The 26,500-nt window shown below is 54.0% G+C and overlaps 1 protein-coding gene across 1 annotated transcript; it reads left to right on the plus strand.

Moving 5' to 3' along the window:
* The first annotated feature begins 14 nt into the window (after positions 1-14).
* TTYH2 (tweety family member 2) lies at positions 15-20,007 on the plus strand. Its single transcript, XM_025363481.1, has 4 exons — positions 15-201; positions 9,126-9,298; positions 17,495-17,606; positions 19,945-20,007. Exons 1-4 carry the CDS (start codon positions 73-75, stop codon positions 20,005-20,007), a joined length of 477 nt encoding a protein of 158 aa, XP_025219266.1. The 5' UTR covers positions 15-72.
* The last annotated feature ends 6,493 nt before the right edge of the window (positions 20,008-26,500 follow it).

Consider the following 26,500-nt stretch of genomic DNA (forward strand, 5'->3'; position numbering starts at 1 on the left):
GCGGGCGCGGGGCCCGGGCCGGGAGTTGAGCGCAGCTGCGGCTCAGCGTGTGGGTCGCACTCGGGCCGAGCCATGCAGGCGGCGCGCGTGGACTTCATCGCTCCCTGGTGGGTCGTGTGGCTGCACAGCGTTCCGCACCTCGGCCTGCGCCTGCAGCCCGTGAACAGCACCTTCAACCCTGGCGACGAGAGTTACCAGGAGGTGAGTTCGCGCCGCCCCAGACCCCAGCCACGCGCGCCCCAAGTCCCCGCACTACCCCCTCTCCCCTCGAGAGCCTGCACTTTCCCACGTGCCTCTCAGACCCCTTCTCTCCCCGCGCAGCCCTTTCCTGTCTCCCCTCTCCCCTTCTCCCCCACCCTCCCAGGCCCGTGGCCCGCGTCCCCTCCTGTCTGGGAACCTGGGGGCCCAGAAGACTGAAGAGATCAGAGTGAAGCGGGCGTGGGGAAGGGAAGGAGGGGCGCGAAACCGCCTGCAGGGACAGGGGCTGAACGCCGAGCGGGCAGGTTGGCGCGGGGTAGGGATAGGGGCTTTCGTGTCGGGGTAATCCTGGCACTCGAGGTGCGGGGATGCTGAGGGGGTGCCCCGGCGTTTTCGACCTTCTGGAGATTCCAAGATGGGGCGCTCTGTTTCCGAGGCTAAGTGGCCTGGGAAAGTTTGGCAGAAACTGAGTAGTCTCCCGAGTCGGTCTCCGCAGCACCCGTCCTCCCCAGTCCTGGCCTGCAGGGTGGGAGTCCCAGCTGGAAGGCTGCAGGGCTGGGGGAAGCGGCGTGGGTCACTTCCCCTCTAGCGCAGAGAACCCACAGATGCTTGTGCTTGTTCCAGGGAAGGAAGGTGGCCTCCCTCGGCCCATCTCACACTGTCGTCCTGAGGACCCCCTTGCATTGACAGCCTCTCTGCGTCCCCTGGTCCTAGACTGGCCCGTTCCTGTTCCCCCACACCCCTCTCCCCACCCCACCACACCTTCTAAGCCCTGAATTTCTGGCCTAGGGCAGCCACTCCCGGCTTCCCCGCCCTTTCCCTACTCTGCTGGCCCTTGGCGGGATTCTGCACCCAACAGACAGGGCCAGGGCTCCCCCAGACCTCCCTACCCAGACAAACAAAGCTGCAGAATCTCCCAGCCTGTCTCAGGTCTGGTCACACCTGCTCTGGCCCCAGTGGCCCACCTGTATCAGTTCCGTGTGTTAGGTCAGAGACTCTGGGGCCAGTGGCCCAGGATGGGGTCCATTTGTTCAGAGCCAGGCGCCCATCTCAGGACTTTGACCCCCGGCGGCCTCTCCCTGTGTCAAGTTCTCCAGATACGGGACAGGTCGGAGCAAAGCAGGGCCTCTTGGAGGGAATCCTGATCCAGTGTGAGGTGCCCAAGTGCCAGTGACAGGGAGTCTAATAATAACCCCTGGCGACCCGGCTGCCATCAGGCCCAGGCAGATGGTGCCTGCCCTACCAGAGGGAGGGGAGCATCAGGACCCCTTCCTGGAGTTCAGTGGGCACTCGCGAGCAAGATGGCAATCAGTGGGCACACCCGCCCTCCCTCCCCCAGACCCTAGCCTGTGGGAGTCCGTGTTCCCTGAGAATGTGACTGCCTGGGGATAGCTCCAGGGAATCTTCCTCTCCCAGAGAATGCATGAAAAGAGGCGGATATGATTTCAGAGACAGCTGTGTGTGTGTGTCCCCATCCCACACCCTGTGCCCCAGATCCCACACCCAGGGTCTCCAGCCACAGTTTTCTCCTCTCCACTGGAGGAAATCTAAACTTCTCATTGGTCAGGAAGATCCCTTGGTGGGGCAGGGATGATAAGGGGACTCCCTCCACCTACTGGCCCCAGAGACAGTTCCTATCTGCCCAGCAACTGTGGCTGGTGGAGCCTGGGCCTGCCCACAGCCCCCTCAGTCCCATGGACAGGTGGCAGTTGAGCCAGAGGAACCTACTTCCAGCCTCTGCCCCTCCTCCCAGGATTCCAGCCCCGGCTCACTTTGTGCTGGGCATCAAATGGTTCCAGAGGGTGTCCCTTCCCATCGGCCACTGCTCCTGGGCAGCTGACACCGGCCCTGCCCACTGGCTCCTGGTCCCGCTCACCCCTCCCCACCACCCAGATCGCTGAGTAGGAGATGAGCGTGGTGGGCCAGGGCCGGAAGTCTGGCTCTGGGTGTTATTTAAGGCGGCTCCTATTTTGGTAAGTTCCCCTGTTGTGACCACAGGTCTCTCCTGGATGTCTTCTTTCCTCCTGAGCACCAGTCACTAACAGAGTCAGGTGGACCGTCAGTCATCCCCGTTCTCAGCAAGCTTGACTGGGGCAAGTGCCGTGCCAGGCGTGGGGTGACCATGGTAACCAAGGCAGCAGGTCTTCAGGAGGAATTCCTGGGGATTCTCCGCGGCTGGGCTCTGGGCTCAGAGCTGTGGCAGACACCACGCAGTTTGAGGTGGGGGCTCTGCCCTCCAGTTGGCTGGGGTGGATTCCCAGTTCTTTCCATGTGTGACCACTGGTAGGTGTCTTAACCTCTCTGAGCCTTGCTCCCTTCATCTGCAAGAATTAGATGAGATATTCCACTTATCATGCCTAGTACAGAGAGCTCATACCACATAACAGGAGCTGGTGACACAGATCGTTCAACGGAGTGGCTGTGAGGTTCAGCAGTGTGTCAGGACAGTACCCTGTGGGGGGATGGAGAGGAAGGAGATCTCTTCCACAGACTCTGATCGGGGGAGACTGAACAAAACGCCTGCAGAAAGGGCTTCAGCTCATGGCCCACATGTTCAAATGCACAGTGCTGGCTGGTGGTACAATGTGTGTGTGTGGTGGGGGGCTGGTGCATGTGCATCAGAGACTAAGCAAGGTTGGAAACAGGCAGGTGCTGGCCTCGTGGGATGTGGGTGGTGCATGGGATTTCAAAGGCAAGGGGGTTCTTGGAAGTGCAGAGATGGTGAAGAGCAGGTCACCTGGTGAGCTGGGATTTCCTGAGCAAATTCAGTGTTCCAGAACCTTCCTCAGGAGGTAGGGGCTCTCACTCACTTTCTGGGGTCTTTAGGAGCTGTGGAAGCCCCCAGTCCTCCTGATAGTTGATCCTCACCCCTTTTCCCACAGTGAACTTGAGCCCAAGTCCTCACAAAGGCCACTTGGCCTGTGTCACCAGCCTTGTGGGGAGGCTACCCTCCGGTCAGCAGAGTCATGAGAGGTTAGCACCAAGGCAGGGCTGTGGATGAGGGCGCCCTGGCCCTGGTGGGCACCTGGCTCTGGGCTGCCAGATGTGGCTGTGTGTCTGGAAGGAAATCAGCCTAGACCTGCAGCCCGAGTCTTCTCACCTTTGACAGATGAGGGGGATTGGATTTGGAGATGATTCCTACTCCAAAGAGTTGGTAAAAGGACTGACGAGTTCATGGATTATGAAGCCTGCGGCCAGTGCCTGGCACACGGGAAACTGCCACAATTGCTGCTTGGGAAGAAGACTGCAGCCGGCCAAGTGTCCATTGGGCGGTGTTGGGGACAAGGGAATGGGCACCTGGTACTGAATCCAGCACTGTCTCTCTGAGCAAATGAACGAGGCACTTCAGTGTCCTTGCCTGGGCATGAGCGCCACCATCACCATCCAGCCAGCCCCTCAGGAGAGACCGGATGCTGATGAGCTCAGTACTTGAAACATCTTAGTAAGCTCCCACAGGCTGTGCAAATGTTAGTTATTGCTACTGTCAACAGGCAGGTGGCCACACGTGTGCTTCCTGTTCCAGCTTCCCTTGCCCGGGATCAGCCGACCAGCCGCTCTTTCAGGACATGTGTTAGGAGGCAGAGGAGATGTTGTTTAATTTTTTGTACATAGGCATGTATTTCCATGCATTTTCTCTTTGGTTGGTCCGGTTCATAGATTTGCCAAAGTACAGAGTGGAAGGTACAGCGTTGGGAGCTAGACCGGAACTACAGGACTTCCTGCTTCTGACTTGGGGGCAGGTCTGAGGAAGAAGGACCAGGCAGCAAGCCCATCCCAGCCGAGATCTGAGAAGAGCCGAGGTTGGGATGAGGAAGCCCCGTGCATCCAGTGTGAATTGAGTCACGGTCATCAGACAGTCATGCTGTGCTGGGAGAGGGCTTAATCTTTCCCAGAGGGCCTGTGGGGGGAGCCTCTCCCTCTAGGTGCTCCTCGTTTCTCTCTCCCAGCCTCTCCCTGAGACCGGCTCACCTCTCTCCAGGTCTTCTGGGGACGGGGGCTGTTGTCCCCTCCCCCACCCAGTGCAGAAGCCCCTTAGGTCCAGCTGCCGTGGTCACTGCGGCCCCCAGCTTGGGTCCCAGCTTGGCACTCTCCGCTCTGGGTTTTTCATGACACAGTGACAAATCAGAAATAATTGAAGTCCCTTTAATGAGGGGCGAAGCAGAGTCTGAGCACCAGTGTGGGAGCTGGGGGCCTGGTGTTGCCGTGGGAGAAGGAGGTGGCTGCAGGGCACAGTGGGAGGCGTGGGGTGGCGTGGGAAATTGTCTTGGCAAAGCTCTGTCCATCTGAGCAGGGGGACCTGGAAGCAGAACTCTTGGCTGCCTCTTCCATTCCCCTCCCCCTCCATGCACACGGGGACCTGCGGCGTTAATTAGGAGCAAGAAAATAATTGCCCATTAGAGAGCAGCAGGTGACACCAAGCTGGCCCTGGGAGATGGTGCTGCTGGGGGAGGGGTGGGGAGCCTCCCTGCTCCTCTTTTCCCTCCTCCTTCCTCCTCCCTTGCCCACCTTCCCTCTTCTTTCCTCTTCCCTTCCCACTCCTTTTCCCCCACACCCTCTCACCCTGTCCCACCCACCACCTGTTTTTTCCCAGCACCTAGGTAGGGTTCCCAGGAGGGTTTTGGGAAGTAACTCCCTAACAAAAGGCCTCCAAAGGCTGGGCAGGGTGGCTCACGCCTGTAATCCCAGCAGTTTGGGAGGCCAAGGAAGGAGGATCACATGAGCCCAGGAGTTGGAGACAAACCTGGCCAACATAGTGAGAGCCTGTCTGTATTTTTTTTTTTTTTTAACGGAAATTTAAAGAAAAAAAAAAAAAAAAAGGCCTCCGAGTTTGGGTTTCCCAGGCCTCGCTTTCACTGGAGCTGGACAGCATTATCAGTAACCTAATTGAGGCCAGCTGCCCAGCTTGGAGAGGCCCCAGACCACAGAGGCTCAGCGCCTGCTGAAGGGGGAGATCAAGAGGCTGGAGGAGACTTGAGAGAGCGAAACGGGGGAGCCGGCTGCATCACCCACAGCCTGATCCTTCTCAGATGAGCCTTCCTTGCTGGGTAGGGACACTGGTAAATTCAGGAGCTTCTCCCACTAGTGATAAAATGATAGTGGGGCTGTTCAGGAGGCAAACTCGAAGTAAAGGGTAGCTGGGGGCAGGCTGGACGGTAGCTGGGCTCTCGGCTACACAGGAGGTTTGTCTGGGGCTCCCTTACCTTTTTTTGTCATTAGGAATAACTTGGTTGGGCCTGGTGGCTCACACCCATAATCTCAGCACTTTGGGAGGCCAAGGCAGATGGATCACTTGAGGTCGGGAGTTCAAGACCAGCCTGGTCCTTTTGTGCTAAAAGTACAAAAAAATTAGCTGAGCATGGTGGCACACATCTGTAATCCCAGCTACTCAGGAGGCTGAGGCAGTAGAATCGCTTGAACCCAGGAGGCGGAAGTTACAGTCAGCCGAGATCATGCCACTGCACTCCAGCCTGGTGACAGAGCAAGACTGTGTCTCAAAAAAAAAAAATACAAAAAAATTAGCTGGACATGGTGGCATGTGCCTATAATCCTGGCTACTCGGGAGGCTAAGGCAGGAGAATCGCTTGAACCTGGGAGGCGGAGGTTACAGTGAGCCAACATTGCACCATTGCACTCCAGCCTGGTGACAGAGCAAGACTCCATCTCAAAAAAAAAAAAATACAAAAAAATTAGCTGGGCATGGTGGCACATGCCTGTAATCCCAGCTACTCAGGAGGCTGAGGCAGGGGAATCACTTAAACCCCGGAGGCGGAGGTTGCAGTGAGCCAAGATTGCGCCACTGCACTCCAGCCTGGGTGACAGAGTGAGACACTGTCTCAAAGAAAAAAAAAAGGAATAACTTACAGGGAAGAGTGTAATCTTAAGTGTGCAGCTCAATGAATTTATACCCTCGAGCACCTGCGTGCATGGTGTGTGTGTGTGTGTGCAACACCATCCCAATCAAATCGTATTCCTGATCCCCCAGAAGCCTCCTTCACGCTCCCTTGAAGTCAGCAGCCTCCCAAAGGTAGCGATGATTCGATGATTCACATTTCTCTGGCTGTTGATGAGTATCTCTGACTCTGAACTTCATATAAATTAATCCATACGGTCTCTGCTGTTCCGTGTCTGGCTTTCTCCCTCAACCTGACTTGTGGGATATTCGTCCCAGAAATATCGTCATGTGTGGCTAGTTTCCTTTTCATGGCTGTGTAGTATTCTGAGACTATAGCACGTGTTCTGTATCTTTTCTCTTGTTGGACGTTTTTGTCCTTTTGGGTGTTGGCTGTGACTGCTGTGTGAAGCTGCTGTGAACATTTGTGTATCTTCAGAGGGACACAGCCCTCCTTTCTGTAAAGCAGAATTGCTGGGTCATGGCATGCATGTTGCACAATGGTTTGCAAATTGTTTTTTGGCTTGGTTTGGGGTTTTTTTGGGGGGATTGAGTTATTTTTTTTAAGGGTATGTTGTTGCCTAGCCCAGGCTAGACTCAAACTCCTGGGCTCAAGTGATCCTCCCATCCCAGCCTCCCAGTAGCTGGGATTACAAGTGCATGCCACCAGGCCTCGCTGGTTTACACATGGTTAGGAGGATCCCTGGGCTTTAGCGGAGGGCCCCTCAGGGGCTGCCAAGGGGCGGCCAGGACAAAACGTGACATTTCTATCCATTCCTTATTCAGATGGAGCTCTGTGTTTCAGGGCTCTGCTAAGCAAGTCAGTTCAAAGAAAACGTTAAGCTATTGGAAAAAGTTTGAGAACTGCTGTGTGCTGCCTAGACTTTAATGGAATATATGTTGCCTGGGATCGTCTCTAGAGGCGGGTCTGATTCACTGGCTCCAGGGTGGGGCTTGGGATTCTGCACCTCTGACAAGCTCCTAGAAGATGTCAGGGCCACAGGTCACGGGCTGGTAAACTTCACTTTGAGGAAAGAGGCTCTCAACTCCCAGCTGTCTTGGCCTCCTCTGCCTTGGCCTGGGCTGTAGGGCCCTCTGGCAAAGGGGCGTAGACTGAGGACCAGAAGAGGGGTAGTGACTTTCCACCATCTCTTTCTACCCCTGGACTTGCTGGGGTCAGTCCCAGGGACAGGCTGTGCTCATGAGTGGTCCAGGCGGGGAGAGCCCCAGCCCCAGCCCCCTGTCACACTCACTGTGAAGTCTTTGGGAGAGGGAGGTGCCCAGATCTGCCACTTTTTTTTTTTTTTTTTTTTTTTTTTTGTGAGACAGGATCTCCCTCTGTCACCCAGGCTGGAGTGTAGTGGCACAATCATGGTTCACTGCAGCCTCAACCTCCCAGTCTCAAGCGATCTTCCCACCTCAGCCTCCTGAGTAGCTGAGACTACAGGCACATGCCACCATGCCCAGCTAATCTTTTATTTTTTATTTTTTTGTAGAGACAGAGTCTCCCTATATTGCCCAGACTGGTCCTGAATTCCTGGGCTCAAGCAATCCTCTCACCTTGGCCTCTCAAAGTCCTGGGATTATAGGCGTGAGCCACCACACCTGGCAGAAAGCCACATTTTAAGTCAAACCCATCTGTTCCCCTCCCAAGTGAGCCATCTCTCCTGCCTTTTTCTGGGCTGCCCCCACCACTTCAGCTGAGAAGTCTGTCAGCCAAGAGTGACCAGCAGAGCAGCCTGTGTCAGAGGCCCGAAGGCCTGCCCGCATCTCACAGGGCTAGCAGCATGGCCTCCAGTAGGTGTCTGTCCCCCTGGAAAACGGCCCCAAAGCCTCGGACTGCAGAGCCCGGCTCTGGTTTGTCAGGGCTGTCTCCGTGTGTGCCTGCCCCTGCACTAGTCTCATCTCCCCCTTAGACCGCAGGGTCCCGGAGTCCCACTTGCTGCCGATGGCCACCTCCTGCATAGGGCTCCCTGAAACAGGCTTTCCTAGGCAGCCCCCCGGGGCGCTAGGGATTCGGGACCAGGAACCCCTATCGGGGGTGCATGGGAGGCAGGGACGGCTGTCAGCTCAGGAGCCTGACTTAGAGCCAGGTCCAGCCCTGGCTGGCAACCGCCAATCCTGGTGCCATCTGGTGCCCATCTGGCAAAATCAAGAGATGAGTGAGCAGAGAGTGGCACCAGGCCTCCTGACAGACAGTGGCTCCCATTGCATGACCCCGAGGTGCTAGGCAGGCCTCAGGCCCCTCCGACCCCCTCAGAATTCTGGCTTTGCTGCTGCTGGCCCTGGAGGTTCAGCTGTCCCTGTTGGGGTGCAGTGGAAGGGACTCCATAAGTTGCCTATCCTGACTGTCCCGCCCCCTCACGCATCCCCCAAGCATGGAGCTGGCTTCTCGATTCTCAGGATGGACCCAATACCTAGAACAAGCTCTTCACATTCTGGGTAAAGGATGATGCCCAGACTGGGACAGCGGGGTCCTTGCATGGAAGAGGCGACAGATACACAGGCCTGTCCTTCCAGGCCCTGTCTCAGTGGCACTCAGCGCCCAAGGCCTCTGGGTACTCTGGTCCTGGACAGCATCCCTGTCCTTGCCTGTCTCCCTAAGCCATAAAGCTCACCACCCACAGCCCTGCCTGCCCGCCGGGGATTCCTGCCTTATCTCCTGAGTGACTCAGACTCTTCATCAGCAGGACCTGGTCCTTATCTTCATCCAGGGTCTGAACCAGAAACTGGACACCAGCTCTGACACCCTTCCCTCACTGACCACCAGGCCCACCACTTGGCCTCGTGCCCTCCATTACTCCCACCCAAGTGCCTTAGCGCCGGGCCCTCTGTTGACAAAGTAGGAACTTGAACCATAGGTGGAGCTTGGAAGGATGGATGAGAGACACAGCTCAGCTCTGGTCCTATCTGCAGCTCACACAGCTCTGGCCCTACCCCCCCAGGTGGTGGGGCACTCTGGGCTCAAGGGCAGGGCACTTCCAGAGCCCCGCACTGCAGGGATGAAGAGTGACAACAGGCCTCTGCTCTCTTCCAGTCGCTGCTGTTCCTGGGGCTGGTGGCCGCGGTCTGCCTGGGCCTGAACCTCATCTTTCTTGTGGCTTACCTGGTCTGCGCTTGCTGCTGCCAGCAAGACGATGCGGTACAGACCAAGCAGCGCCACTCCTGCTGCATCACCTGGACAGCCGTGGTGGCTGGGCTCGTCTGCTGGTGAGTGTCCCTGGGCTCTGGGCCTGGGGTATGTGGCTCACTCTGCAAGGGGCCAGGGACTGTCTGGCCATGTTCTCCTGACTGAGCTCTGGCTACTTTGATGGAAAAGCTTGTCCCCAAATGAATGTTGTCCCTTTTCTTACCAAGCATCAGGAATCAGATGCCCGGGGTGGTGATGGGGTCTCCAGAAAGGTCTCCCAAGTGGCCCCCCAAACCCTGCCCCAATGTGAGTTTGTCCTGTGCCCAGCAGCCTTGCAGGCAGCATTTCTGCACCGACACTGGGCATCTCCAGTCTGTGTCCCTGTCCCCTGCCAGCTGCTGCCCTGGGTCTGTGAGATCAGAAGATAGTTTGACTCCAGCACAAACCAATTCCATCTTCTTGTAAGATCAATAGCCTTTAATGTCATTAGCCAGTTCTTCTTTGGTTTGGATGAGGAAGTGAGAATTTCTTTTATTTATTTATTTATTTATTTATAAGATGGGGTCTCACCCTGTTACCCAGGCCAGAGTGCAGTGGTGCGATCACAGCTCACTGCAGCCTCAAACTCTTAGGCTCAAGCAATCCTCCCACCTCAGCCTCCCAAGTAGCTGGGACTACAGTTGCACACCACCATGCCTGGGTTTTTTGTGTTTTTTTGTTTGTTTGTTTGTTTGTTTTTGGTAGAGACAGGGTTTCATCATGTTTCCCAGACTGATCTCAAACTCCTGAGCTCAAGTGATCCACCTACCTCAGCCTCCAAAAGTGCTGGGATTACAGGCGTGAGCCACCACACCTGGGCTGAGACTATGTTGCTCAGGCTGGTCTTCAAATTCTGACTTCAGATGTTGCTCCCCACTCAGCCTCCCAAAGCACTGGGATTACAGGCATGAGCCACCATGCTGAGCCTTAAAGTGAGGATTTATAATTCCCATAGCAGGAGTCCGTACCCAGCCCACCACACTGCCTGCCCACTCCACCCCAGCCAGCGTCCACAGGCATGCTGGCTGTTTTCAGGAGTTGTTGCATTTTTCTTGTTTTTAAATCTATAGAGGCTTTTCCAAAAGCCTCTAGTGTCCACACAGAGATGCTTCTTGGGTGTCGTCACCCCAAAGAGTAGAGTCTCCCACTACCCGGCAGCAGGCTGGCAGCCAGGCAGGTCCTGGTCAGCCTGGGGGTGAGGATGCCTGGGCTCTCATACCCAGGCAGCTCATCTTGCCACTGCGATTTTCTTCTCTGTTGGAAGATGTTCTTGATCTCGTCCTGCCTGTAGTGTGAGGCTCACCTAAGCCAAAACGCAGGCGAGACGCTAAAGCAGCCTTGTGGGGCGGACAAAGCTCTAAGCACAAGGAAGGGGATCAAGGCTGCTACAATACATGGCTGGGGCTGAAATAAGAGACTCAGAGGACAGAGTTCTGGACAGGCCGAGAGGTCACAGACGAGTGTGGTTCCCAGTAGACTGGAAGAGCTTTGAGAAGCGACTGTGGTGTTAAAAATCCTCCTGCATGGCCGGGCAGTGGCTCACGCCTGTAATCCCAGCACTTTGGGAGGCTGAGGCAGGTGGATCACCTGAGCTCAGGAGTTCGAGATCACTTTGGGCAATGTGGTAAGACCTCACCTCTACAAAAATGAGCCAGGCTTGGCAATGCATGCTTGTAGTCCCGACTGAGGCAGGAGGATGATGAGCCCAGGAGGCGGAGGCTACAGTGAGCTGTGATCGCTCTCCCACACTCTAGCCTGGGTGACGTGAGACCCTGTCTCTTACGCACACACACAGATACACACACGACAAACTTGTTTTTGAAGAATACTTTGGAACGGTAAAAATGGCATGAGGAGTCCATTCTTCCAATAAGGAAGGATTATCAGCAGTGTAGGGGAATCTCAAAGTGGAAGGAATGTGCATGGCAGGATCCGTCCCACAACATTCTGGGCGTTACTTGTACTAGGCAAGAGGGCACCAGCAGTAAGAAAACAGGCACCAAGTCTGCTTTCATGATCTGTCAGCAGAGGGTGAGAACTGTGCACCAGTTTGCTTTGAATCATTACAACTAAGGAGAGAGGGCCAGGCGCGGTGGCTCATGCCTATAATCCCAGCACTTTGGTAGGCCAAGGTGGGTGGATCACTTGAGGTCAGGAGTTTGAGACCAGCCTGACCAACATGGTAAAACTCAATCTCTACTAAAAATACAAAATTAGCCGGGCGTGGTGGCGAGTGCCTGTAACCCCAGCTACTTGGGAGGCTAAGGCAGGAGAATTGCTTGAACCTGGGAGATGGAGGTTGCAGTGAGCTGAGATTGCACCACTGCATTCTAGCCTGGGTGACAGACTCTGTCTCAAAAAAAAAAAAAAAGAAAAAAGGAAAGAAAAGAAAAACCAAAAAACTAAGGAGAGAGCTCTGAAGGAAAGGAGCAGACATAGAAGTGGATGGCCCACCTGAGTCCAGGCGTTGCTGGGTGACAAGGGCACCCAAACCCATAGGATGAGAAGGCATTAACTTGGCAAAGGTGGGGGCAGGGGAGGCGGAGACACCTCCAGGCAGAGGGAAGAGAAACGTGCAAAGGCCCTGAGGCGAGAGCAAGCATGGGGCTAAAGGAAGCCAATGTGGCCAGAGCAGAGGGAGCAGATGAGGGGGTTGGGGGCACTGCCGAGGGTCGGGGTGAGCAGTGAGTGGCAGTGGGATGGGGAGAGTGTCACGGGGTCGGAAGACACGGGGAAGATGGGATCCAAACCATGGAACAACTCATAGGCTTTGTCAGGGGTTGGGGTCTTTATTCTAAGAGTCAGGGGAGCCACTGCAGGGGCTCTGCAAAGAGTTAGGGTCACCGGATAACTCGGATTGAATGGAAGCAAGGCCAAAGGGAGTATTCGGAACAGCGGGACTTGAATGCGAAGAAATGGCCGCCGGGCCACTGAAGAGCTCAGAGGCCTAATGAGGGCAGTGAGCGACCCTGGGATTAGCAACAGCAGGAGCCACCACCACCTGCAGGCCAGAGGGACAGAGGGAGAGGCTATGTCACCAGCGAAGTTGGAGCCACACAGCCTGCCTATCAGCGGCTGCAGAACGAGGGGAGCAGGGCCCTGGCTGCCTTACCACCACCTCCAGTCTCCTACCAGCACCTCCATCAGCAGAAGCCAGCTGGCAGGGGAGCCGGAGACATTCAGTGTGAGGGATCAGCCCCCTGTGATGGAGAACAGGGCAGGGGACAGAGGACGGACAGGTCCAGGCAGAGGGTCGCATAGACGTGGGCAAGACTGAAACTCAGGCCATCAGGGAGGCCCAGTTGGAGAGCGGCGGGCTTACACCCACGCGTGGGCAGTGACCAGAGGGGAGTGCACAGAGGAAGAGTCGGCCAGGGAGGTTCAGGGAGGAGCTGCTGAAGTTGATCTGCAGGTTTCTGGCTTAAGCCCCAAGATGGGGTGGCGGTGCCATCCTCCAAGGCATGGGACATTGGCGGGGATCTGGAAGAGCAGCAGACGGTCACAGTTTGGTTGTACACAGATTGAGTTTAAGGTGCCTTTGAAACATCCAAGCGGAGTTGGAGTTATAAAGCTGGGATCATGAGCGTGGCCAGTGTGGAAGTCGCACACACAGGTGGCCTGCTGTAGGAAGCACAGAGTGAGAAGGGGGCTGGGGCCAAGCCTGGAGGAAGCACAGTGTTTCATGGCCGGGACGCAAAAGGTGCCTGTGAAGGAGACCAGGAAAGAGTGTCCCACCAGGAAGGGCCGGGAGTGACACAAGGGCACAGGAGTCACGGGGCGGCGTGTTCCGGGAAGAGGACCCAAGCTGACGACTGCGTGTGGGAGGGGGGTTGGGGAAAGCCCTCAGGTGTAGTGGCAGGGGGGTCATTGGTCACCTTCATTGGAGCTGCGTCCACTGGGACACAGGAACAGCCAGATTGGTGAGTTATGGGAGGGGCAGGAAGGAGAGTCGGGACAGCAGCAGAAGGGATGGAGGTAAAGGCTGGGGGACTGAGGTGGGAGGACAGATGAGCTCTGCTGATGTGGTTCCACCTGAAAGTGGGGGATTGAATCCACAGAAGACCAACAAGGGGTTCCTGAAAAAGCAAAAGGGATACGAGGATACACCTCTTAGTGCTCCTCTATTTTAGGGGGAGGGTAGTGATTTTATATTGGGGAAAGAGTGGTGTGAACACACCGGGGGAAGGCAACACCACCAACTCACTTATTCTTGTCAAGCAGAACAGTTTTTCCCATGGCCCAGGCGGGACCAATGACCCCAGGAGGGACCAGGAGACCCTCATTAAACAGCCAAGGCGATTTCTTTTTTCTTTTTTTTTTTTTTTTTTGAGATGGAGTCTCATTCTGTCGCCTAGGCTGGAGTGCAGTGATGCGATCTCAGCTCACTGCAACCTCTGCCTCCCAGGTTCAAGAGATTCTCCTGCCTCAGCCTCCCGAGTAGCTGGGATTACAGGCACTCACCACCATGCCCGGTTAACTTTTGTATTTTTAGTAGAGACAGGGTTTCGCCTTGTTGGCCAGGCTGGTCTCGAACTCCTGATCTCAGGTGATCCACCCGCCTCAACCTCCCAAAGTGCTGGGATTACAGGCTTGAGCCCCAAGGTGATTTCTGATCCCCAAAGATGAGGCGTAATTTCACAGCCCCTCCTGGGCCATCACTGATAAACCCACAGGGCCTGAGAGAATGAGAAGGTTGGGAAAGCCCTGGCTTCATATTGAATCCCCGGAAAACACTAAATCCTGGCTCAGAGAGCTAGAAAAGGATGAACACAAGGAGTCGACAAAAGGGCTTCTCAGAGCACAATACAATTGGTTCATTTTCTTTTAAATAAAGTTACAAATTGGAGGATCATGGAAAGACAATTCATGTAATGTATGAATATCTCAGCTGAGCGCTCGGTGAAGCTCCTCACCTCTGTGTGGATACTGTGGAAAAAAACGGGTTGCATTTTCCATGATGGCGCATTTGACTGGGTTCAAAGCTAGTTACACAACTCTGGCTGAATCCGATGAATATTGACTTAATGCAGTGGATTTCTAAACTGCAGAGGGGGTGTGTGAGAGAGAGAGACAGAGACACGTGATTCATGCAGGAACCTCATTTTTTTTAATGTCTCCCGCCCCCCATCTTGGATGATGCAGGAACCTCATTTTAAAAGGCACATTCCCAGACCACACTGATGGAATGGGCTGGGCTGCTTATCCGCACTTAACTGGCTCCCCCGGTGATTCTATTCCTGTGGTCCGAGGACCACATCCTGAAAAACACTGAATTAGGAGTCGAGGGCGCCCTGGAGGGAGGTTTCTTTTTTTCCTTTTTTCTTTTTTTTTTTTTTTTTTTGAGATGGAGTTTGCTCTGTCGCCCAAGCTAGAGTGAAATGGTGCAATCTTTGCTCCCTGCAACCTCCTCCTCCTGGGTTCTAGCCATTCTCCTGCCTCAGTCTCCCGAGTAGCTGCGATTATAGGCACGTGCCACCACGCCCAGCTAATTTTTGTATTTTTAGTAGAGACGAGGTTTCACCACGTTGGCCAGGCTGGTCTCAACTCCTGAGCTCAGGTGACCCACCCGCCTCGGCCTCCCAAAGTGCTGGGATTGGGATTACAGGCGTGAGCCACTGCGCCCGGCTGGAGGTTTCTATCACAGCCCTCCAGGGGGTTCCATCCTAGATCCAGTCTTGTTTAAAGAACAAAAGAACAAATATAAGTGTGGATGTGTACATTCACATCCCCCCACCCCAAACCAAATGAGCATTTTGGATGAAAACTCAGGAGGCTGCTTAATCAGTCTTCAGATGGTCTCAAGTGGTGCGGGTCAGATGGAATATGATGGATGACAAGAGTCAAGATTTGAAATGATTTGTTCATGCTGGAATGTTGGACTAAAACCAACTAGATGAGATTTCACAGGGATAAAGTTCTGCTTTTGGTTAAAACAAAACAAAAATCAATACAACACTATAGGAAGGAGGAGAGACTGGGCTTAACAGCAATTCTTGGGAAGAAATTCAGGGGCTGTTTGTAGACCACAAGATTGGCAGAGGGGGAGCAGAGGGGGGAGTGGAGGGGGAACCAGGGTGGGCGCAAGTTCAGCTCAGTGCCCCGGGAAGTGGAGGACCTAAGACATGAGCCCCACTGCGCTCAGAACTGATGAACAACCTGGACTTGAGTGACCCACTCAGGCCACATTTAAGAGTGACATTAACCAATCATCTAGAGGACAGTGATGGCATGGGCAAGGGTCTGGAGACCTTAGCCCCAAGCAGGACACCTGTCCCACTTGGAGAGCATGAGGTGAGCGGGTTATGAAGAAGCCAGGTTCAGCTGTCTGATGGGGCGCCACGCAGAATTGGAAACTTCTTCCAGGCTGTCCTAGAAGACAAACGAAGATCCAGGGGATGAGTGGCTTAAGGAGGCAGGTGTCAGCTCAGTAGAAGAAGGAACATTCTATAAGCTGAGACTTCACAGTGGAAGAATAGACTGTCACATGGGTGGCCTGGGGATGTTGGGGGAAAGGGTGGAGGATGTCGAGGGGGTCCACAATCCCTGGAGGTGTCAAGAGAGACCCAAGGTCAGCACTGAGTATGTGATCTCAGTAGACCTCAGCGCTTCCCAGGCCCACCTGTGTCAGAATCCCCTGGGGGCTGGTAAAAGTGCAGGTACCTGGGCCCTACTCAGACCTACTGCATCAGCATCCCTAGGGCTGGCTACAGTCTCCCACCTTTTGGAGTCACAGGACTGGAGGACAGTATTTTCCTATTGCCCGAATAAAATGTCCTGTAGAGCCAGCTTGCCAGGGACCCTGAACCTTCACCTCCCCACCCCCAGCCCCACCTGCCAGAATGTGAGTTGTCATCTGCCTACTCAACACAGCCCCCAGGAAAGAGATCCTCAGCTATAGTCAAAAACCTGCTCTCCATACATGTTTATAGCAGCTGTATTCAGAATTGCCAGAACTTGGAAGCAACGAAGATATCTTTAATAGGTGAATGGATAAATTGTGGTCCATCTGGATGATGACATATTATTCAGCACTGAAAAAAATGAGTTATCAAGCCAGAAGAAGTCACAGAGGAATCTTAAATCCATATTACTAAGTGAAAGAAGCCAATCTGAAAATGTTCCACACTGTATCATTTCAACTCTATGACACTCTGGAAAAGGGAAAACTAAGGATTAAGGCCAGGTGCAGTGGCTCACGCCTGTAATCCCAGCACTTTGGGAGGCCGACGGGGCATGGCGGTGGGGTGGGGTGGGGATCACCTGAAGTCAGGAGTTTGAGACCAGCCTGGCCGACATGGTGAAACCCCGACTTTACTGAAAATACAAAAAATTAGCTGGGCGTGGTGGCACGTGCCTGTAGTCCCAGCTACTCAGGAGGCTGAGGCAGAAGAATCGCTTAAACCCAGGAGGCGGAGGTTGCAGTGAGCCGAGATCACGCCATTGCACTCCAGCCTGGGCAACAGAGCAAAACTCCATCTCAAAAAAATAAAAATAAAGGGATTACAGGGGAGGGGGGACTTAATGGGCAGAGCACAGAGGAATTTTAGGGCAGTGAAACTACCCTGTATGATATGGTAACGGTGGACACATCATTTTTTCATTTTTTAAAATTTTTTGCAGAGGTAGGATGTCACTGTGTTGCACAGGCTGGTCTCCAACTCCTGAGCTCAAGTGATCCACCAGCCTCAGCCTCCCCAAGTGTTGGGATCACAGGCGCGAGTCACTGCACCCAGCCAACGCATGTCTTTATCCATATGTCCAAACCTATAGAATGTGCAACGCTGAGAAGAAACCCTACTGGAAGCTGTGGGCTCTGGGTGATGACGGTGTGTCCATCTGGGCTTATCGCTTGTAACGGATGTGCCACTCTGCCGCAGGATTTTCGAGTAGAGTAGGAGGCTGTGCATGTGTGGGGCAGCAGATATATGGGAACTCTCTACTTTCCACTTAATTTTGCTGTGAACCTAAAACTGCTCTAAAAACAAGGTTTTTTTTGTTTTGTTTTGTTTTTTTTGGAGACAGTCTAGCTCTGTCACCCAGGAGGGAGTGCAATGGCGCGATCTTGGCTCACTGCAACCTCCACCTCCTGGGTTCAAGCAATTCTATGCCTCAACCTCCTGAGTAGCTGGGATTACAGGCATGAGCCACTGCACCCAGCCCTAAGCTTATTTTTTAATATAAACAAACATTCTCCTCTGTGTATCACCTCTAACCTCTGTTTGGGATCTTGCTTGTAGTGCTGCAGTGGGCGTTGGTTTCTATGGAAACAGCGAGACCAACGATGGGGTATACCAGCTGATGTACTCCTTGGAAGATGCCAACCATACCTTCTCTGGGATCGATGCTCTGGTAAGGCTCCCGGGCAGCTGGCCGGGTACAGGCACAGCCCACAAGGTCAGTGTGGTCAGAGCAAGGGCCCCCGTCAGATCCCAGCTGGCTCAGCTGCACACGGAGGGGGTGTGGTGCCCGAGGGCTGACCCCTGCCTGCGCTGCAGCTGCCTCTGCTGAGGCAAATGGGCAGCTGTGCGCCCCAAGCCCAGAGGGGTGGCAGGGATGGGGGTGAGGACCAAAGGAGGCAGCTGTGGGATCAAACCCCATTTTCCGGCAAGCTCAGCACTTTCTGATGTGTCAGAGGAGGCCTTGAATGTGGAAAATCAGCCCCACTGCATTTTTTGTGTTCATTTTAAGTGCTGCATATCGAGTATTGTGGGGTCCAGGAGATGCCAAGAGGAAAAAACTGTCTTCAGAAACAACTGGGGGCTGAGCGTGGTGGCTCACTCCTGTCATCCCAGCACTTTGAGGGAGGCCAAGGCATGTGGAGCTCAGGAGTTTGAGACCAGCCTGGGCAACATGGCAAAACCCTGTCTGTACCAAAAATACAAAAATTAGCCAGTGGTGGTGTGGCTCCAGCTACCCGGGAGGCTGAGGCAGGAGGATCACTTGAACCTGGGAGGCGGAGGTTGCAGTGAGCCAAGATCACACCATCACACTCCAGCCTGGGCACCAGAATGAGACTCCATCTCAAAAATTTAAAAAAAAAAACACACACACGGGCCGGGTGCGGTGGCTCAAGCCTGTAATCCCAGCACTTTGGGAGGCCGAGACGGGCGGATCACGAGGTCAGGAGATCGAGACCATCCTGGCTAACACGGTGAAACCCCGTCTCTACTAAAAAATACAAAAAACTAGCCGGGCGTGGTGGCGGCGCCTGTAGTCCCAGCTACTCGGGAGGCTGAGGCAGGAGAATGGCGGGAACCCGGGAGGCGGAGCTTGCAGTGAGCCGAGATCGAGCCACTGCACTCCAGCCTGGGCGACAGAGCGAGACTCCGTCTCAAAAACAAAAACAAAAACAAAAACAAAAACAAACCAAAAAAAAACACACACACACACACACAATTGAAGAGCCCCATGGCGTGGGTGCTGGAGACCTGCCCCAGCTCTTTGGGGCTCTGGCTTCCAGGCGGTGACTCCAGGTGGGGGCTCACAGTGAAGGATGCGCTGGCCTGGCCTGGCCAGAGGAGGTGTCAGACTCTTAGGAGAAGGGGAAGGCTACTCTGCTAAGCCAGGGCTGGATTTTGTGGCAGAGGCTGCTTGATACACACGAGCCTTTTGCGGGGGCTGCCACCCCTCTGCCGGAGACATGGCCCAGGGAGGAGCACGATGAGGGTGGACATCTGAGGACTTGGTTCCCTGAAAACTGCCTCTGCCTTTTCTACCCCAGCTGCCTGGAATTGGAGTTTTCCCACATTTTGACCTTGGCCCCCACACACGTCATTCTCACTCTAAGCACCAGGCCTTTTCAGCTGCTTACCCGAGCAGCCTCTGCCACAAAATCCAGCCCCAACAGGAGAATTTGGCCACTGCCCCAGCATCCTCCAAAAGAGGATTGGACCCCATTTGCCCCCCTCCTGCTCCCTTAAGCTCCTCTAAGGCTTTAATCCCTCAGTCAACAAGGGGGATCGGGGGTGTCACCTTAAAGAGACAGTCGTGCTGCTCCTCCGTGCCCAAGTCAATTGTGGGAGGAGGCCCTGGCCTCCAGAAAGGGGCTGAGGGTGGCTACCAGACGAGGGGCCCTGGTCCTTTGCAGAGTTCATTCGGCCACCTGTGTCCACTGGAACCCATCCCCATAGCTGAGGGCTGATTCCCAGTGTGTAGATGCTAGTCTGGAACAGCCTTGCGTGGTGAGCTGGGGCGGCTGGGATGGAGGAACTGAGTGACAGCCAGCTCCGGCCTGGGAGGCAGAGGTGTCACCTGGCCTGGCTGGGGAGAACTCTCCCTCTGGGCACCCACCCTTGCCCCAGGCCCTGGGGGGAAGGGTCCCATGGTCACTGCCCTCTAGGCTCTCTCTGCCCCTCCCTGCCATCCTGCTGCCTGCCTCCTCTTCACCCACCAGCACTAGGATCGCTGGAGGAGGAACCTGGCCCTGTGCGCAAAATCCCCTGCCCTGCCCAGCCCAGGAAGGCCCCAGGGCCATGACCTTCACGGGTTTAGAGAAACTCCCGAACTCCCTTATGGGAAAATGTCAAGTCCTAGAAGTCCCTGTCCCGCAGGATGAGAGCCGCCAGGGAGGGGAGCTGGGAACAAGCCCCATGCTGGGGCCTTCCACGCCACGGCCTGATGGTGCTCCGGGGCCAGGTTTGGACATTTCACAGCAAGCCCCACTCTCTGAAATCCCCCGTGTCCCCAGAGGGACAGGTTCTGTATCTCTGGAGATCAGCCCCTCATCCTCGCCATTGTTACCGAGAAGTGAGGCCAGGAGTCCCAGGGCTTCACACTGGTCCAGCCAGCCCATAGCTGCCTTCAGCCTGCGGGTGGCCACCTCCCCCTCTGGCATGAACCCCTAGGGCCCAGATATAGCTGCTGCCTCCAGGTGGAAAGGCGGCACCTGGTAGCAGCAGATCTAAAAGACTTCCCAGATCCAAGGGGGAAGTCCAGATATCAGGTAAATGACATTAGTGAAATAATGTCAGTGAAAGTGCCGGTAGACTATCAAGTACGCTCAGCTGTATGACTGTGATTCTGAGTGCTATTAGAGTAATTACTGTAATCACCTTGGGGTCAACGGGAGGCTGGGATCTGGGACGCTGTGGGCGGCAGAGGCAGGTGGGGGACTCGTGGGCAAGTCAGGCAGGACCTGAACCTGGGCCTTGCCAGAGCCCAGATCATGCAGGTGAGTGGCCAACAAGAGGCCCTCTAGGGATGCACCCACAGAGTGGGGTGGGCCCTGCCCCAAGTCCCCCTTTCCTAGACTGGAAGCCCCACACCTATGTGTGTCCAACTAGAGGGACACCTGTGCCTTGGCGGGTAGGGGTGGTGGTCCAGGGATTAGGCGGTCCTGGGAGGGCTGCACGCCCCAGTCTGGGGGAGTAGAGAGGAGTCATTTCAGGATACCAAAACTTCCTGTACCTGGTAGCCAGCATGGCCCCTCCAGGCTCCCTCATGTGAGCCCGCAGCAGGCTGATGGGCAGCCCTCAGGTGAAGAAACTGAGGCACAGGGAGGTTGCATTGCTGGCCCGAGATTGAAAATATGTATGTTTCGGAGCAGAAGCCAGAACCCAGGCCTTCTGGTCTTAGCCCCTTACCTCCACTGACCTGGCCCATCCACCTTTCCTGATAAGCTCACTGAGTGCGGGAGAGTCCTCCCTCCCAGAGGTTTTCATACTTGAGCTTGCATCAGAATCACCTGGAAGGGTTGGTAAACACTGATTGCAGGGCCCCACGCCCGGAGCTTCTGATTCAGTGGGCCTGGGGCAGGGCTGAGTGCTTTTGCATTTGTGAGTGAGTTCCCAGGGGGTGCATCTTATGCCCCTGGTCCCAGGACCACACTTGAGAACTGCTCTTTCCTCTAGACCATGGTCTCCGCCACCTGTAGCTCATCCCTAACTCTGCCCAGCCTGGAAAGCTGGCCTGTCCCTCCTGTTCCCAGAGCTTCCCATGAGAGAGAGCCTGATTCCATCTCTGGGTCATCCCACCTGTGCTTGGGAGGAGTGCTATGTCCCGAACCTTTAAGGAATTGGGGATGGTATGGAGAAGTGGTGGGGAGTTGTAAGTCGGTCACTGCTGTCATTCTTATTTTTTAAAATTTTAGGATCTTTTGAGCCTAGGAGTTCAAGAACAGCCTGGGCAGCATAGCGAGACCCCATCTCAAAAAAACAATTTTTTAGTGTTGTTTCCTGTGGAAAAATATCAGGAAAAAAGAGAAGGCATGACAAATACAAATATTGCCTTCTTCCCCTGTCCCCCCGAGGAGGAGTTTAAGAAATGGAGAAGTTAAAAATGTAGAACTGTGAAGGAGAAAACAAGTGGCCTTACAGAAAAAGTCTACAGATAATTTTTAACAGCTCTTTGCTCTGAAGTTTGTTTGATATAATATAGAAATATAGAAATGTCACCTATTACTGGGTTTGTTCAGAATGGCACTATTCTTTGACAATAGTGCCATTTGTTATCAGTGGTTCCAAAGTGGTTGTACATTTATCTTATTAAATTGAACAGCCAAGTGTACTAGCATGACATTTAGTTACTGAATGTACTTTTACGTGGTATGAGGTCTTTTTCCCCTGTGCTACGGGGCTGTTGAATCTGTACAGGGTAGAGTGTCTCTGTACACTGGTATCTCTTAGTCCTTAACCAGCTCGTAAGAACCAAGCATAAGCCAGAAAACGGAACAAGCCGCTGACACTGAAAAAAGAAAACAAAATGAAACAAAGGGAGCCATTCTCTTTTCTGGAACCAGGAACTCCCAGCGTAGCGCAGATGTAAAAGGCCACACAGCTGACGTGAAGTCCCAGTAACACAGAGAACACCGTTTGCCTCCAAGAGTGGAATCTCATCAGCCTCGCTGATCTCACTGTGGGAAGTTTCTGCCTCTTCTTCTCTGTTTTTATCTCCCAGACCTGTGGGAGCTGAAGGCTGCCAAATGTGGATTAGTGCACACTGCCCCTGTCCCGGCCCGTTGTGCTTCTTGGTTTAGCATGACAGTTTCAGAACAACAAAGCGCTTTCTCCCCTCGCTGCCAGCAAGGGTGTGCTTCAGGCTGCTGAGCTGCGCCCCGGGGCTCTGCAGGCACCCTGGGTCTGGGAAAGCCCCGCTAACCAGTACGAGCCCTGCCTGTGCTCTTCAAAAGCCAGTCAGGGTCGACCACTTGGACCATTAGAAATGGAGGGACACGGCCGGGCGTGGTGGCTCATGCCTGTGATCCCAGCACTTTGGGAGGCTGAGGTGGGTGGATTACTTGAGGCCAGGAGCTCAAGAGACCAGCCTGGCCAACATGGTGAAACTCTGTCTCCACTAAAAATACAAAAGTTAGCTGCACATGGTGGTGCACGCCTGTAGTCCTAGCTACTTGGAAGGGAGGCTGAGGCAGGAGAATCGCTTGAACCCAAGAGGCAGAGGATGCAGTGAGCCGAGATCGCACCACTGCACTCCAGCCTGGGTGAGAGAGTGATACTCCATCTCAAAAAACAAACAAAGGAAGGAAGGAAGGAACGAAAGAAAGAAAGGAAGAAGGCCGGGCGCGGTGGCTCAAGCCTGTAATCCCAGCACTTTGGGAGGCCGAGACGGGTGGATCATGAGGTCAGGAGATCGAGACCATCCTGGCTAACACGGTGAAACCCCGTCTCTACTAAGAAATACAAAAAACTAGCCGGGCGAGGTGGCGGGCGCCTGTAGTCCCAGCTACTCGGGAGGCTGAGGCCGGAGAATGGCGTGAACCCGGGAGGCGGAGCTTGCAGTGAGCTGAGATCCGGCCACTGCACTCCAGCCTGGGCGACAGAGCGAGACTCCGTCTCAAAAAAAAAAAAAAAAAGGAAGAAATGGATGGACAGGCTACTCTGGAACACTGCCTATAGGGTAGCCCTGCTCTGCAAGGAGCAGCACCTTTAAAAATAAATAAATAATGTTTTCAACTGGATGGCCAGCCATCAACTTTCTATTTCTATCTTTGCATTGGCAGATGTTTCCTTTAGGGTCCACTCAACCCCAGGCCCTTAGGGCTCAGCCAAGGGACAGGCGCCTGTCTGCCCACCCAGCGGGACACACGTCCAGGGGAGGATGTGAATACAGGGAGAAGGCGCCGGTTTCCTCCTCCTGCCTCATGTCCAGGCTCGTCAGAGACGGGATCGCAGCTGTTTTTGTTTTTGCAAAGTCCCATTGTCCTGCCTTCACTCAGCGTTCAGGACACGGTGTGCTGCTGCTAGCGCCACAACAAAGCCTTTCTCTTATGGAACAGTTAGCAATCCTGTTGTGGGGATACAAGGTCAAGGTAGCAACATAGAGTCTGTTTCTCTAAAAGAGAATTCGTAAGCCTAAGTGTTGAAAGTTTTAAGAGAATCTTCAAAGAATAATGGATTATTTTGTTGGTTTCTCCATGTGGGTGTCTCTCTCTAAATATAGTAAGGTATAATAATGAATGCATACGTTTATTCCAGCCCTTTACAGCAGGGGCCACGTGGTGGGCATGCAGGATAGCCTGCTTAGTAGACAGCATCAGAGACTCCAGAGTGCAGGGATGTGCCCACACTCCCAGCGCCAGAGGCTAGACCTGGCCGCAGCCTCCAGCACACAGTGGTGTGCTCCTCTGGCACCAGTATTCTGTCTCTTGGAGCCCACATCCTGGTTAAGGCCAGTTCAGGGACTGCCCCCTGGTTTGAGGGACATGAGGACTGGGTGGGTAGTGGCAGCCTCTGTCTTCAGTCCTTCCTCCAGGGGCACAGGCTCGAGATCTTCAGGGCTGGGGTAACATGGTGTGTTCATTCGTGCCTGAGCAGGCCAGGTCACCTTTTTTTTTTTTNCAGGCCAGGAGCTGCCTCTCTGGGTTGAACAGCATCTGGGTGGCCAGGAGGTGGGCCAGGGAATGCCCAGGAAGAGCCAAGTCCTGAAGTCACTGTGCCCAGGCCTGCCCTTCCCTAAGAGGGGGTGTAGAGGGAGTGGGGAGGCAAGCAGGTGGGAGATTGGAAAACTCTGAGGTTCTCTTCAGGGCATGAGACCAGAGTTTGAGAGTGGGGGAGTATCAGGGAGGCAGGTTGGGGCCATTAGTGGGTGAGATCCCTGGTAGTGGGACGAGGCAGGCTGTCCTCCTTCCTTCCTTCCTTCCTTCCTTCCTTCCTTCCTTCCTTCCTTCCTTCTTCCCTCCCTCCCTCCTTCCTTCCTTCCTTCCTTTCTCTTTCTCTCTCCCTCCCCTTTCCTTACCTCCTTCCTCCCTTTCTGTCTCTCTTTCTTCCTTCTTTCCTTCCTTCCCTTCTTTTCTTTTTCTTCTTCCCTTTCTTTTTTCCTTTTCTTTCTTTCTTCTTTCTTTCTCTCTTCCTTTCTTTCTCTCTTTCTTTTTTCTCCTTCTTTCCTTCTCCCTTTCTTTCTTTCTCTCTCTCTTTCTATTTTTCTCTTTTCCTTCTCTCTTCCTTCCTTACTCTTTCTTTCTTTTCTTTTTTTTTTTTTTTTTTTTTTTTTTTTTTTTTTTTTTTTTTTTTTTTGAGGCGGAGTCTTCACTCTGTCGCCCAGGCTGGAGTGCAGTGGCGCGATCTCGGCTCACTGCAAGCTCCGCCTCCCGGGTCCGCGCCATTCTCCTGCCTCAGCCTCCCAAGTAGCTGGGACTACAGGCGCCCGCCACCGCGCCCGGCTAATTTTTTGTGTTTTAGTAGAGACGGGGTTTCACCGTGTTAGCCAGGATGGTCTCGATCTCCTGACCTCGTGATCCGCCCGCCTTGGCCTCCCAAAGTGCAGGGATTACAGGCGTGAGCCACCGTGCCCGGCCTCTTTCTTTTCTTTCTCTCCTTCCTTCCTTCCTCTCTCTCTCTCTTCCCTCCTTCTTTTCTTCTTTCCTTCCCTTTCTTCCTTCCCTCCCTTCCTTCCCTTCCCTCCCTCCCTCCCTCCCTCCCTCTCTTTCTTTCTTTCTTTCTTTCTTTCTTTCTTTCTTTCTTTCTTTCTTTCTTTCTTTCTTTCTTTCTCTTCCTTTCTTTCTTGTTTTTATTTTTATTTTTATTTTTTGAGCTAGGGTCTCACTCTGTCACCCAGGCTGGATGGAGTGCAGTGACACGACCATAGCTCACTGCAGCCTCAACCTCCCACCTCAGCCTCCTGAATAGCTGGGACTCCAGGTACACGCCACCACACCTGGCTAGTTTTTAAATTTTGGTAGCAACTGCGGGTCTCACTATGTTGCCCAGGCTGGCCTCGAACTCCTGGGCTCCCAAAGTGCTGGGATTCCAGGCATGAGCCGCCGCACTGGCCACCAGGCTGTATTTCTTTTTTTTTTTTTTTTTTTTTTTTTGAGACAGAGTCTCGCTCTGCCGCCCAGGCTGGAGTGCAGTGGCCGGATCTCTGCTCACTGCAAGCTCCGCCTCCCGGGTTCACGCCATTCTCCTGCCTCAGCCTCCCGAGTAGCTGGGACTACAGGCGCCCGCCACCGCGCCCAGCTAGTTTTTTGTATTTTTTAGTAGAGACGGGGTTTCACCATGTTAGCCAGGATGGTCTCGATCTCCTGACCTCGTGATCCGCCCGTCTCGGCCTCCCAAAGTGCTGGGATTACAGGCTTGAGCCACCGCGCCCGGCCCGCTGTATTTCTTTTGGGTTCAGAGTGCTCCTCACAGTCTTGAGCCTCTCGTCAGGATGTGTGGTCTCCATGAGGCTCTGAGGGTGTTCAATGAAATGTACAGGAAGCCACTGGCTTGGGCTGAGCTCCTGCACGAGGCCCAGCAGACCAAACCGAAATGGAGTCACTCATGCTGAAGTTCCGCGTCGCCCAGTTGACACTATGTTGTTTATCTGACATTCCAAGTGATCAGGAGAGCGAGGGATAATAACCAGATCCCCAAACAGGCCAGTTTTAGCTGGCATGGTAAGGAAGTCCCCTCTGCTTTAATCTTACAAGGAAAATAACTTTGAAATCTGATGTTTGTTCTGTTTCTGCTTTCAAAGCCAACCTCTACTGCTCAGCTCAATCCGAACACTCATTCTATTGTATAAGGTGAGGTGTTGCCCAATTCTAGAATCCAAGTAAAAGCCAATTAAGATCTTTAAATTTTTGTAATTTTGTCTTTTGACAAGAGAAAGGAGCCTGCAGGGGGAGGGGCCATTTCCTCTCTGTCTCTAGATCTCCTGTGTGTATGGGAAGAGCTGGGACCAGGCCCAGCGATCACCCCACCACAGTTGGGTGCAACCAAGTGGGGCAACTCTTTGGCCAGAAAGCAAAAGTCTTTTTAGCCTCAATGTAGGCCATTCTGGGTCCCAGACCCACAGCTTCAGGCACT

This window comes from Theropithecus gelada, chromosome 16, assembly GCF_003255815.1.
Source record: "Theropithecus gelada isolate Dixy chromosome 16, Tgel_1.0, whole genome shotgun sequence".
NCBI lineage: Eukaryota > Metazoa > Chordata > Mammalia > Primates > Cercopithecidae > Theropithecus > Theropithecus gelada.

What these genes read in the sequence shown, in the direction of transcription:
- TTYH2 (XM_025363481.1), top strand. Translation starts at nt 73, where the DNA reads ATGCAGGCGGCGCGCGTGGACTTCATCGCTCCCTGGTGGGTCGTGTGG. An exon ending in GTGGCTGGGCTCGTCTGCTG is followed by an intron (nt 9,299 to 17,494) that starts GTGAGTGTCCCT and finishes TCTTGCTTGTAG; the next exon opens with TGCTGCAGTGGGCGTTGGTT. An exon ending in TCTCTGGGATCGATGCTCTG is followed by an intron (nt 17,607 to 19,944) that starts GTAAGGCTCCCG and finishes CCGTGTCCCCAG; the next exon opens with AGGGACAGGTTCTGTATCTC.